This window comes from Coregonus lavaretus (assembly GCF_964263955.1).
Source record: "Coregonus lavaretus genome assembly, chromosome: 2".
NCBI classification, from domain to species: domain Eukaryota; kingdom Metazoa; phylum Chordata; class Actinopteri; order Salmoniformes; family Salmonidae; genus Coregonus; species Coregonus lavaretus.
In genome coordinates this window covers 83,970,815-83,983,485 of record NC_139989.1, presented here as the reverse complement: position 1 = coordinate 83,983,485, position 12,671 = coordinate 83,970,815, and the positions used below count along the sequence as shown (strand labels likewise).

The 12,671-nt window shown below is 39.7% G+C and overlaps 2 protein-coding genes across 2 annotated transcripts in view; one reads left to right on the top strand and one right to left on the bottom strand.

The window, feature by feature from the left end:
• The window catches only part of LOC311140929 (NACHT, LRR and PYD domains-containing protein 3-like), a 157,886-nt gene that overhangs the window by 99,082 nt on the left and 46,133 nt on the right, over window positions 1-12,671 (bottom strand). The gene's annotated exons all lie outside the window — the stretch shown is intronic.
• Window positions 6,114-11,922, top strand: LOC311099327 (NLR family CARD domain-containing protein 3-like; the record flags this gene model as incomplete). The annotated part of the gene is made up of 5 exons (XM_084140049.1): window positions 6,114-6,294; window positions 6,695-6,779; window positions 6,909-7,137; window positions 7,638-9,369; window positions 11,826-11,922. The coding sequence occupies exons 1-5, from the start codon at window positions 6,227-6,229 to the stop codon at window positions 11,920-11,922; spliced, it is 2,211 nt and encodes a 736-aa protein (XP_083996175.1). The 5' UTR covers window positions 6,114-6,226.

The following is a 12,671-nucleotide window of genomic DNA, read 5'->3' as shown; positions in this document are numbered from 1 at the left end:
GTTTGCTACATTGGTGTCAGAAGTAGTATGGTGTCTGTGAGGCCATCAAATTTTTGTAGCGGTTGATACATTTTTATTAAGCGAAACTCAAGTCTGCCATTTCTAAGTGGAAATTACAAACTTCAGAAGCCTTTTAAAACCTCAAATACACTACAAGTTTTACATTTACTGCGTTGAAGGAAAGTTATTCTGCAGTGGGGGGTGATCAAATTAAGATCCTACATCTGTACACATAATTCTACATGGTGATTTTTTACATTTTAGTCATTTAGCAGACGCTCTTATCCAGAGCGACTTACATACATTGCGAGTGCATACATTTTTATTTTTTATACTGGAATCAAACCCACAACCCTGGCGTTGCAAATGCCATGCTCTACCAACTGAGCTACATCCCTGCCGGCCATTCCCATAATAATTCAAATGTCCTGTTGCTGCAGGATTATTTTCCTGCTGTAGCAAACTGGCTAAAATTAAGATCCTACATCTGTAGCAATACACCTCTCTTTGATGTACATGGCTATATCAGGATTGACTTTTGACCATTTGACATCTTTTATTTACTGTTGTTTAGGCTGGTTGAATGAGTCGCCTATAAAAGCTACTTCATCTGCAAGAGAACAGGCGGCTGCACCAGCGACTGTAAGAAGTTATGTGATTTCCTCATATGAACGTGAAAGTAAGTGTGTAGCCTACGCAGTTACACAATGGCTGTTGAAACTGTGGCACATATTTCTCTGTAACATTAGAAGTGTGATAAATGTGTTGATATGTAGGAAAGACGGGCAGACTCTCGTAGGTCTAGGCTAAACTACAAACTATTATAAGGTTAGGTCGACTTCAGACATTCAATAGTCAGATTAGGTTTGAGCTATGATCACTTATCATGCTGACAAACCTGATGGTCTCCGTTGGAAATGGTGTGTAAAATACCATGCCTAGGCTACAAGCTCTGTCCTGCTACTGTTAGGTCTATAATGTTATGGGAACTGATCTGAACAGGTTTAGACTGTTACCATGGAGAAGAGATGTCACAACTACATATTCATGTGATTGCATTAAATCACCTGACTGTTTCGATATGTCTGTTAGTAAATGTTTTATAAGAGATAATTAATAAATGATAACAATTTACATTCAAGAATTACTGTGTTAACTACAACCAACATGTTGGATCTCTGTTTAGGGGTCTGTTCTCTAAAATGAGTCTCTCTGGGGAGAGAGAGGAGGGGGGCCCTGCCTCTAAAATGAGTCTCTCTGGGGAACATGACACCAAAGCTAAGAGGTGAGATGACAATTTTGTTTAAGAATTATTAAGAGTTTATTTCCTAAATGCTATTTCCACAATTTTTCACATGAGTTTTTTAATCAGAAATGGTTGCTTATGGGTACCTTCAATATTACTGTTCTCAGATGTTTAATTAATAGATTTTATTCATTGTTTTGCTGAAATTGAATGTTCGTATCCTGTATATTTGACTGTATTATCTGGTTGTCTCACCTAGCTATCTTAAGATGAATGCACTTACTGTAAATCGCTCTGGGTAAGAGCATCTGCTAAACAGGTGGGGCTCTGCCCTGAATGACAGGTCACCACTGCTCCAAAGCAACTACATGTTGCACAGGAACCACTGACTCGCTGCATTTTCCTATTATCAAGACACCTGCTGGTACCTCTTAACTGGTTAGGACAGCTCATGAGGTGTCCTAAATATCTGCCAACTAGGTGGGAAACTTATGAATAAAGAGGCTTCATGCATAGCTTTAATTTATACCCATAAGAGTAGGACTAAAATTGATTTATTCTCAGCACTTATACGACTCATTTTCTACTCTGAGACGCTTTTTGGATATGGGCCCAGATCTCAAAATATTGTAACGACCCAGTATTAAATGAGTCTGTCTGGGGAGAGAGAGGACCAATTTTTCTACTCTGAGACGCTTTTTGGATACGTGCCCAGATCTCAAAATCTTGTTTTAAAAAACGATTTTCTTTTGTTTGACATAATAAATAAAATAATATTACTAATGTACCCGACTTTAAAGACTGGGTGTAGTTTATTATGTGGCACTGCTCATGTCCGCGTTCTGGAACTGTCCGCGTCCCCGTACAGAACTGTTCGCGTCCACGTACGGTTTGGCGCCAAGCATATTGTCCAGTTACAGGCAAAGTGGACTGAGGTGATGTTGGGGAACAACGACGGAGTTCGTTACAGTGTTGAGACACCGAAGTTTATTGTTCAATTTGCTTTTTTTGCGTAATGGTCAGTGACAGTATGAGTGTAGGCAGATCCTTTTCACTCGCTATTCTTGTTTAATTGTGTGGTTCACCGGATTCGTCATCATCCTAGAGGGACAGACGAACGACCTGCTAGCTATCCAAGCTAGTCGGTACAGCTAGCTAAGCTAGCTACTCTACCAGCAGCATCCTAGTTATCCTAGCTACCACTACATCATCACCGGCTGCCTGCATTTCTTGTGGACCGATGGAGCTCCCTGGTTGTTTCTTCCACCTGTTAAATACGGTGGAGGGCTTCTCCCTCTCTCGTTGACGGATAATGGCTACCTACCATCCCTCTGTCCGGTTCTCCTCTTCACTAGATGGACGGTAACTTTAGTGTTTAACCCCTCTGTGTCCAAGGACTGAACTTTTTGAATATTATTTTCGGGGCGCCTAAAGTTACATTTTTTACAACATTTATTTCTGATTAAATTAGTTCATTGCATCCGCCATGGAGCCCAGTTTCATAATATTACATTCTGTCCCTGGTTATGAAGTAATCACGAAAAAACAGGCCTTATGTTTGGTCATTTTTCACCCTACCAGCTCCTATTAGTTCTATTGAGCTCCGTGACACCGACTCGCCTTCAGAACGTTCTATTCCCAGTCCATTGTTCTGCGTCACAATGCCAGCTTCACTATTGTTATCAATGAGACCTGCCTGCGTTAACCCTGTAGGTTTACCTCAGGTAACTGATTATTAACAAGGTTACAGCTACTTGGTGAGCGTTAACCCTGTAGGTTTACCTCAGGTAACTTATTATTAACAAGGTTATGGCTACTTGGTGAGCGTTAACCCTGTAGGTTTACCTCAGGTAACTTATTATTAACAAGGTTATGGCTACTTGGTGAGCGTTAACCCTGTAGGTTTACCTCAGGTAACTTATTATTAACAAGGTTACGGCTACTTGGTGAGCATTAACCCTGTAGGTTTACCTCAGGTAACTTATTATTAACAAGGTTAAGGCTACTTGGTGAGCGTTAACCCTGTAGGTTTACCTCAAGTAATTTACTATTAACAAGGTTACGCCTACTTATGGCTCACAGTTCACCTGTGTACACCTTGTGGTAACCCATAGCCACAGTTTAAGAGGCGATGGCTGGCGAAAAGCCATGAAACGTTAAACAGTTTCTGGTCATGGTTAACCATGTTTTCAGAAAAAGGTGTACAACCTAAACAAAACGCATGTCCCTGTCCTCTTTTTCAAGAGGTGGCCGATTTAAACAGCCAGAAGACAATTTTTAATTAAGAAATAACAATTTTTTGGACGACTTGTTGTTTCTAAATGGCTGCTGGGTAATTTGATATGCATCGAAGTCTTCGTTCGTAGGCATCAAATTGAGCGAATGCTGCGCAGGTTCACTGAGTTCCAAACCAAATGGGTATAATGGGGTGATTGTTGTCTAATCGGGTGGTCTAGCTAATGGATTTGTAGATCTGACGCAGTTGCTACCTCAGATTATGAGCCTAGCAAGTGTCACAAAGTTTCAGGTCTCCCGAGTGGTGCAGTGGTCTAGTGCCACTAGAGATCCTTGTTGTCGTAGCCGGCCGTGACCGGGAGACCCGTGGGTTCGCTTCCCACGGGGGGCCAGTATGAAAAAATAAATAAATAATGTATGCACTCACTAACTGTAAATCGCTCTGGATAAGAGCGTCTGCTAAATGATGTAAATGAAATGAATGAGTTATGTAGTACCCACATACGGCCACAAGGAGGCGCAAGAGTGCCATAAACCCATACTGTTTTTTACCATTTAAACCCTAAACCTAACAATCAACCAAATGTATTTATAAAGCTCTTTTTACACCAGCAGATGTCACAAAGTGCTATACAGAAACTCTTACCCTACTTATAACCTATTTTAGCCGTAACCCTAACCCCTAATTCTAGGGTAGGGTAGCCTAGAACACTTTTAGAAACTATTTTAGTAATAATATTATCTTAGTAAATACAATAATATTATTTAATAGCGTTTTGATTATTTTGTTTTTATTTTATTATATGTATAATTCCAAGACACATTTGTTTTATTTTTCAAATGTGGTTTGAATTGGGTGACCTAGTAACCTCTGTGTGAAAGTCCAGCAATTGGCGTGGGGCAGGTTTGAGACTGATCTAATACACTTTATTTCTCAGCTGCCTCACCAGCGTCTGTACGTGACTTAATAACTTTTAATTGCTAAATATTTCCAATAGATTGCAGCATAAGACCACGAAGCATCAGTTATAAGCTACAAGCAGCAATATGATTGACATAAAATAGCATGCAACCAAATACTATATGTCCCATGATTTTCTAAAATGGTCACTCATTACTTTAGTTACCGATATATCTCGTATTAGGCCTGTGATGCTTTTGGAAGAGCAATTAAATAGTGACTATAGCAGATGTTGAACCCCTGGTAAATAATCACTAGTCAGATGCTCCAACCTCAACCCTAGTATACATGCATTTTTAAATATCTAATATATCGATTAAACAACCTCGGAATAGAAAAGACAAGAGTGCGTCTTCCAGCCCACCAATAAATTACATCATGCAACCCTCCCAGTTAGCAAATGTACCTCAACATGCCCCTCGCTTGTGCTAGAAGGCAGAGTGCTCGCTGCTGGTTGATGAATCTGACAATGAATGTACTAGGAAAATAAGTTTTTCTCGACCAGAGGTGACTAAATTAATGTTCAGGCTTATTGATAATCGTTATAGTATTTAAGTATAATTTCAAAACATGAGCATAAAAACAGCTAATAATAAACATGAATCATCATTATATTATTTCACAGTAATCTGTTAAATGCTTTTTCAGTCGTTCCTCTTGCGTTAGCAGTGTGGAAAGGGACAGTAAAAAGCGTGTGCAGGAGTTTTCCTGTGAGGGGAGTGGTGGTGTATCCAGGGAGAAAACTAAATTGATCTTCTTAAATGTCATTCATGGTCTTATGCTGCCATCTATTGGAATTATTTAGTAGCTGCAGTAGTACTGAATAAAGTATATCCTTACTAATAATATACTTCAGTTAGTAGAGCATGGCGTTTGCAACGCCAGGGTTGTGGGTTCGATAAAATAATGTATGCGCTAACTGTAAGTCGCTCTGGATAAGAGCGTCTGCTAAATGACTAAAATGTAAATGTAAATGTAAAGTAGTAATTACTCAGAATTGCAAAATATGACATTTTCTAGTTCATTTTACCACTTACAACCATAACATAACCATGTATAGCATAACAAACAATGAAACTGACATAAACCAAAAACACAAGACATTTAGTTAACAATATATATATATTTTTTTTTTACGATTTATTTAGATGGGTGACATTATCTGCCAAAGTAACACCACTGTAGATAAAGAAGAGCTCTCCAGTAGGTGAACCAAAACATTCAAAGGCCATTTTCTCAAAAGTGAGGTTACAAGTTTATCATCTTTCAAAGCAGAATTACTTTCCCATTGTTCCTCAACTGTAGTGTATGATATACCTTTTTCTAGCTGAGTCTCTACTTTTATCCAATGTAAAAAAACACCATTTCAATTTTCCTATATAAAATCGAGCCGGTCGGTCACATTTGACTGTGTAAAACCTAGCAGTACTACTTATTTCTCTGCGAGGGAGGCAGATATATATCATTTTACAAAAAAAAAACTATATTTGTCTCTGAAATGAAACCATCAAGTGATAGATTTTAAACAAATTAATGTCTGTCATTGAACAACCCCATACCATGATTAGATAGTGAAAAAACACACCAATCTCTTTCATAATGTCTTTAAACAATAGAAGCTAATTTAAAAACATTTCTGAAAATGGATATATAGCGTTTTGGAATGAAACTCTTGTTTCCCCATCTGAGCTCAGAGTAGATGAGAGATGTAATGTTTGTCTCTGTTGTGTTGAAGCCCAATCAAGCAGGAGAGACCAGCCTCCCCTGTACCCAGCTGTGTGTCCATGAAGAGTGACCAGTCTATGGCTCATCCTATAGAGTTGAGAGAGGGAGACTTTTCTAGTGAACAAAGGTAAGAAGAACTCATGGGTCATGGTCAGTGAGTTAAACAACACTGTCTCTAGTCATTTCTCCTCTCCCATTTTACCATTTATTTTTGTTGTTTTCATAATCCATAGGCTAATCCTTTTTTCCATTTTCATATTAAATATTAAACTAACACAACATTCCCTGCCTCCCTGTGTGTGTTTGTGTGTGTGTGTGTGTGTGTGTGTGTGTGTGTGTGTGTGTTTGTGTGTGTGTGTGTGTGTGTGTGTGTGTGTGTGTGTGTGTGTGTGTGTGTGTGTGTGTGTGTGTGTGTGTGTGTGTGTGTGTGTGTGTGTGTGTGTGTGTGTGTGTGTGTGTGTGTGTGTGTGTGTGTGTGTGTGTGCACTCCCTGGATGAGGAAATGTAATCTCATGTTTTGTCCCCAGAAACCAACAGGAGAGATCAGAGTCAGAGATTCTCAGTGGTCAGTCTTCCCAGAGTCATCAAACAGACCTGGCCTCCATATTCAGTGTATGTGGTCCTGTTATGTACATTTGTTTTTGTTTACCTGAAGTAAAGTTGATCTGTCAATCATTCATTAATGTGTTAATGAGAAAGCATTTAGTCTCTTGCTTAACTTATTTACTTGATTTATTTCAGTTGCTTGAAGATAATATTATGACATTTGTGAAGAACGAGCTGAAGATGTTCAAGAGGATTCTTAGTCCAGAACTCCGAGAAGGCTTTGAGAGTCAGAAACAGGATAAGGAAGTGGTGGATGCTGAAGATGAGAAGCAGGAGAGCAGTGCCAGAGAGGGGGCTCTGAAGATCACACTGCACGTCCTGAGGAAAATGAACCAGAAGGAGCTTGCTGACACACTGGAGAAAAGTAAGAGCTGTCTGCCTCATGTTGAATGCTGTTTTATGACATTTAAAAGCTGTAGCTAAAGTACAGCTAAAGTAGCTGTGTAACTCAGTGATATTGTAGCAGCCTTAACACAACACCTAGTGACCTCATCAAGTAGCAGCAGGGATGTGTTGTGTTGATTAATTGAGAGAGAGAGAGAGAGAGAGAGAGAGAGAGAGAGAGAGAGAGAGAGAGAGAGAGAGAGAGAGAGAGAGAGAGAGAGAGAGAGAGAGAGAGAGAGAGAGAGAGAGAGAGAGAGAGAGAGAGAGAGAGAGAGAGAGAGAGAGAGATAATATAATCAGTCACACCAGTCTGTAATGCATTATGAAAACATTTACACATTTATACAGTCAATTAAGTGATAAATACAGACAGTTAAGCGAAGAAATGATTATAATTTAAAATGTTATAACAGTCCTAGAATTCTGTAGGCATTAAAACAGACGTAATATTAATATCCTCTGTGTTATTTCTTCATTCAGAAGAGCTTGCTGTGATTTGCCAACGTGAACTCAAATGTAATCTAAAGAAGAAGTTTCAATGTGTATTTGAGGGGATCGCTAAACAAGGAAACCCAACACTTCTCAATAACATCTACACAGAGCTCTACATCACAGAGGGTGGAAAAGGAGAGGTCAATAATGAACATGAGCTGAGACAGATTGAGACAACAACCAGGAAACAAGCAAGACCAGAGACTGCAGTCAAATGTAACGACATCTTCAAACCCTTAACTGGACAAGACAAACTTATCAGAACTGTGCTGACAAAGGGAGTCGCTGGCATTGGAAAAACAGTCTCTGTGCAGAAGTTCATTCTGGACTGGGCTGAAGGAAAAGCAAATCAGGATGTCCAATTTGTATTTTCATTCCCTTTTCGGGAGCTGAATTTGATGATAATGGAAAAACACACTTTGATTGAACTTCTCAATCACTTCTCAATGGAAACCAAAGAATCAAGAATCTCCAACTACGACAAGTACAAAGTTCTGTTCATCTTTGATGGTCTGGATGAGTGCCGACTGCCCCTGGACTTCCAGAAGAACAAGATCTGTTGTGACGTCACAGAGTCAACCTCAGTGGATGTTCTGCTGACAAATCTCATCAAGGGAAATCTGCTTCCCTCTGCTCTCCTCTGGATAACTACCCGACCTGCAGCAGCCAATAAGATCCCTTCAGTGTGTATTGACCAGGTGACAGAGGTACGAGGGTTCAATGACCCACAGAAGGAGGAGTACTTCAGGAAGAGATTCAGTGATGAGGACCTGGCCAGCAGAATCATCTCACACATAAAGACATCAAGGAGCCTCCACATCATGTGCCACATTCCAGTCTTCTGTTGGATTTCTGCAGTAGTCCTTGAACACATGCTGAAACATAAGAGAGAAGAGATGCCCAAGACTCTGACTGAGATGTACTCACATCTTGTGGTGTTTCATACCAAACAGAAGAATGAAAAGTATCTTGGGAAAGAAGAGACAGGTCCACACTGGAATAAAGAGAGCATTCTGTCAATGGGAAAACTGGCTTTTCAACAGCTTATGAAGGGCAATCTGATTTTCTATGAAGAAGACCTGAAAGAGGCTGGCATTGATGTCAATGAAGCCTCAGTGTACTCAGGATTGTGCACACAGCTCTTTAAAGAGGAATGTGTGCTGTACCAGGACAAGGTGTACTGCTTCGTGCATCTGAGCATTCAGGAGTTTCTGGCTGCTGTATATGTGTTCCTCTCATTCATCAACAACAATGAGAATCAAGTTACTGTCTACAAGAGTGCTGTGGATAAAGCCTTACAAAGTGAGACAGGAAACCTGGACCTGTTCCTCCGCTTCCTTCTGGGCCTCTCACTGGAGTCCAATCAGAAGCACTTACGAGGTCTACTGACAAAGACAAGAAGCAGCTCACAGAGCCATGAAAAAACAGTCAAGTACATCAAGGAGAAGATCAGGGAGAATCCCTCTCCAGAGAGGTGCATCAATCTGTTCCACTGTCTGAATGAACTGAATGACCATTCTCTAGTGGAGGAGATCCAAAGCTACCTGAGATCAGGAAGTCTCTCAGAAGCCAAACTGTCACCTGCACAGTTGTCAGCTCTGGTCTTTGTGTTGCTGACTTCAGAAAAGGAGCTGGATGTGTTTGACCTGAAGAAATACTCCAGATCAGAGGAAGGTCTTCTGAGGCTGCTGCCATTGGTCAAAGCCTCCAGAGCTGCTCTGTGAGTACATAAAATGACATTTAAGTACTAATCATCAGGAAGAAATATTCAGTTTAGAGAAATATATGTATTATAATATGTATATAATATATAATATTACATTGAAAAACTTACTGAATCAGTGCATTGGTGTTCACATTAGTATAACAATATGACCATGCAATTCTAGGAGACGGAAGATGAATCAAATGTTGTTTAAGAGAATAAACCAAATGCATCTGCCATTGTCCTTCTACACTACTGGTGTTAAATTAACAGTGTGTTTGTGAAATCATGATGATCTCTCTGTCAGGCTGTCAGGCTGTGGAGTCACGGAGGAAGGCTGTGCTTCTCTGGTCTCAGCTCTGAAGTCAAACCCCTCACACCTGAGAGAGATGGATCTGAGTAACAATGACCTGAAGGATTCAGGAGTGAAGCTGCTCTCTGCTGGACTGGGGAATCCCCACTGTAAACTGGAGACTCTGAGGTCAGTATTCCTGTATCACTCAATGAACACACAATCATTGGACACACACACACAGGACACAAACACACACACACACACACACACACACTGGACACACACACACACACACACACACACACACACACACACACACACACACACACACACACACACACACTGGACACACACACACATACACACATACTCTGGACAGACACACACACACTGAACACACACACACTGGACACACACACACACACACACACACACACACATATTAATTTAGTAGTGTTTAGAAACATGTTATCTATTGTTAATAATGATACATTAATTAATTTATATACAGTACCAGTCAAAAGTTTGGACACACCTACTCATTCAAGGGTTTTTCTTAATTTGTACAATTTGTACATTGTAAAATAATAGTGAAGACTTTAAAACTATGAAATAACACATATGAAATCATGTAGTAACCAAAAAAGTGTTAAACAAATGAAAATATATTTTATATTTGACATTTTTCAAATAGCCACCCTATGACTTGATGACAGATTTGCCCACTTTTGGCATTCTCTCAACCAGCTTCACCTGGAATGCTTTTCCAACAGTCTTGAAGGAGTTCCCACATATGCTGAGCACTTTTTGGCTGCTTTTCCTTCACTCTGCGGTCCGACTCATCCCAAACCATCTCAATTGGGTTGAGGTCGGGGGATTGTGGAGGCCAGGTCATCTGACGCAGCACTCCATCACTCTCCTTCTTGGTAAAATAGCCCTTACACAGCCTGGAGGAGTGTTGGGTCATTGTCCTGTTAAAAACAAATGATAGTCCCACTAAGCGCAAACCAGATGGGATGGCGTATCGCTGCAGAATGCTGTGGTAGCCATGCTGGTTAAGTGTGGTTAAATTCTAAATAAATCACAGACTTTGTCACCAGCAAAGCTCCCCCACACCATCACACCTCCTCCTCCATGCTTTACGGTGGGAAATACACATGCGGAGATCATCCGTTCACCCACACCAAACCAAAAATCTCCAATTTGGACTCCAGGCCAAAGGACAAATGTCCACAGGTCTAATGTCCATTGCCCGTGTTTGTTGGCCCAAGCAAGTCTCTTCTTCTTATTGGTGTCCTTTAGTAGTGATTTATTTGAGGCAATTCGACCATGAAGGCCTGATTCACACAGTCCTCTCTGAACAGTTGATGTTGAGATGTGTCTGTGACTTGAACTCTGTGATGCATTTATTTGGGCTGCAATTTCTGAGGCTGGTAACTCTAATGAACTTATCCTCTGCAGCAGAGGTAACTCTGGGTCTTCCATTCCTGTGGCGGTCCTCATGCTAGCCAGTTTCATCATAGCGCTTGATGTTTTTTATGACTGCACTTGAAGAATCTTTCAAAGTTGTTGAAATGTTCCGTATTGACTGGCCGTCATGTCTTAAAGTAATGATGGACTGTCATTTCTCTTTGCTTATTTGAGCTGTTCTTGCCATAATATTGACTTGGTCTTTTACCAAATAGGGCTATCTTCTGTATACCCCCCTATCTTGTCACAACACAACTGATTGGCTCAAACACATTAAGAAGGAAAGAAATTCCACAAATTACCTTTTAAGAAGGCACCCCTGTTAATTGAAATGCATTCCAGGTGACTACCTCATGAAGCTGGTTGAGAGATTGGCAAGAGTGTGCAAAGCTGTCATCAAGGCAAAGGGTGGCTATTTGAAGAATCTCAAATATAAAATATATTTTGATTAATTTAACACTTTTTTGGTTACTACATGATTCCATATGTGTTATTTCATAGTTTTGATATCTTCACTATTATTCTACAATGTAAAAAATAGTAAAAATAAAGAAAAACCCTTGAATGAGTTGGTGTGTTTAAACTTTTGACTGGTACTGTATATATACATATATGAATAGATATGGCAGGTTTCAGGACACTGAAATAATATATTTTCACACAAAAGAATAGCAGTGTGGTTTTAATATGATTTGACTCTTTGCAGGCTGTCAGGCTGTGGAGTCACAGAGGAAGGCTGTGCTTCTCTGGTCTCAGCTCTGAAGTCAAAACCCCTCACATCTGAGAGATCTGGATCTGAGTAACAATGACCTGAAGGATTCAGGAGTGAAGCTGCTCTCTGCTGGACTGGGGAATCCCCACTGTAAACTGGAGACTCTGAGGTCAGTATTCCTGTAGTTGGTCAACAAGTGATAACTGCTCACCAGATCCACATGTGTTTACCAGGCACACATAGTCCACACCATATGTGTTTGGACAGTGAAGCTTACAGTTTTACATGTGGTGCTATGCTCCAGCATTTAGCATTTCAGATATAATGTTTCATATTAGGCAACAGTACAGAATGTCTCCTTTTATTCAAAGGTATTCATATATATATATATATATATATATATATATATATATATATATATATATATATATATATATATATATATATATATATATATATATATATATTTACCGTTTAGAAATGAAAGCACTTCATTTATCTTGTTCTCCCATTTGAAAAAGTCGTAATAATTTGGACATATTCACTTATATTGTATTAAAGTAGTCATAAGTTTAGTGTTTGGTCCCATATTCCTTACCCGCAGTGATTACATCAAGCTTGTGATTCTACAAACTTGTTGAATGCATTTGCAGTTTGTCTTGGTTGTGTTTTGGATGATGTTTTTCCCAATAGAAACTGAATGGTGAATAATGTCCTGTCATTTTGGAGTCACTTCACTTGTATTGTCAGTAAGAATAGAAGATGTTTCTGAACACTTCTACATTCATGTGGACGCTACCATGATTATGAATAATCATGAATGAATCGTGAATGATGATG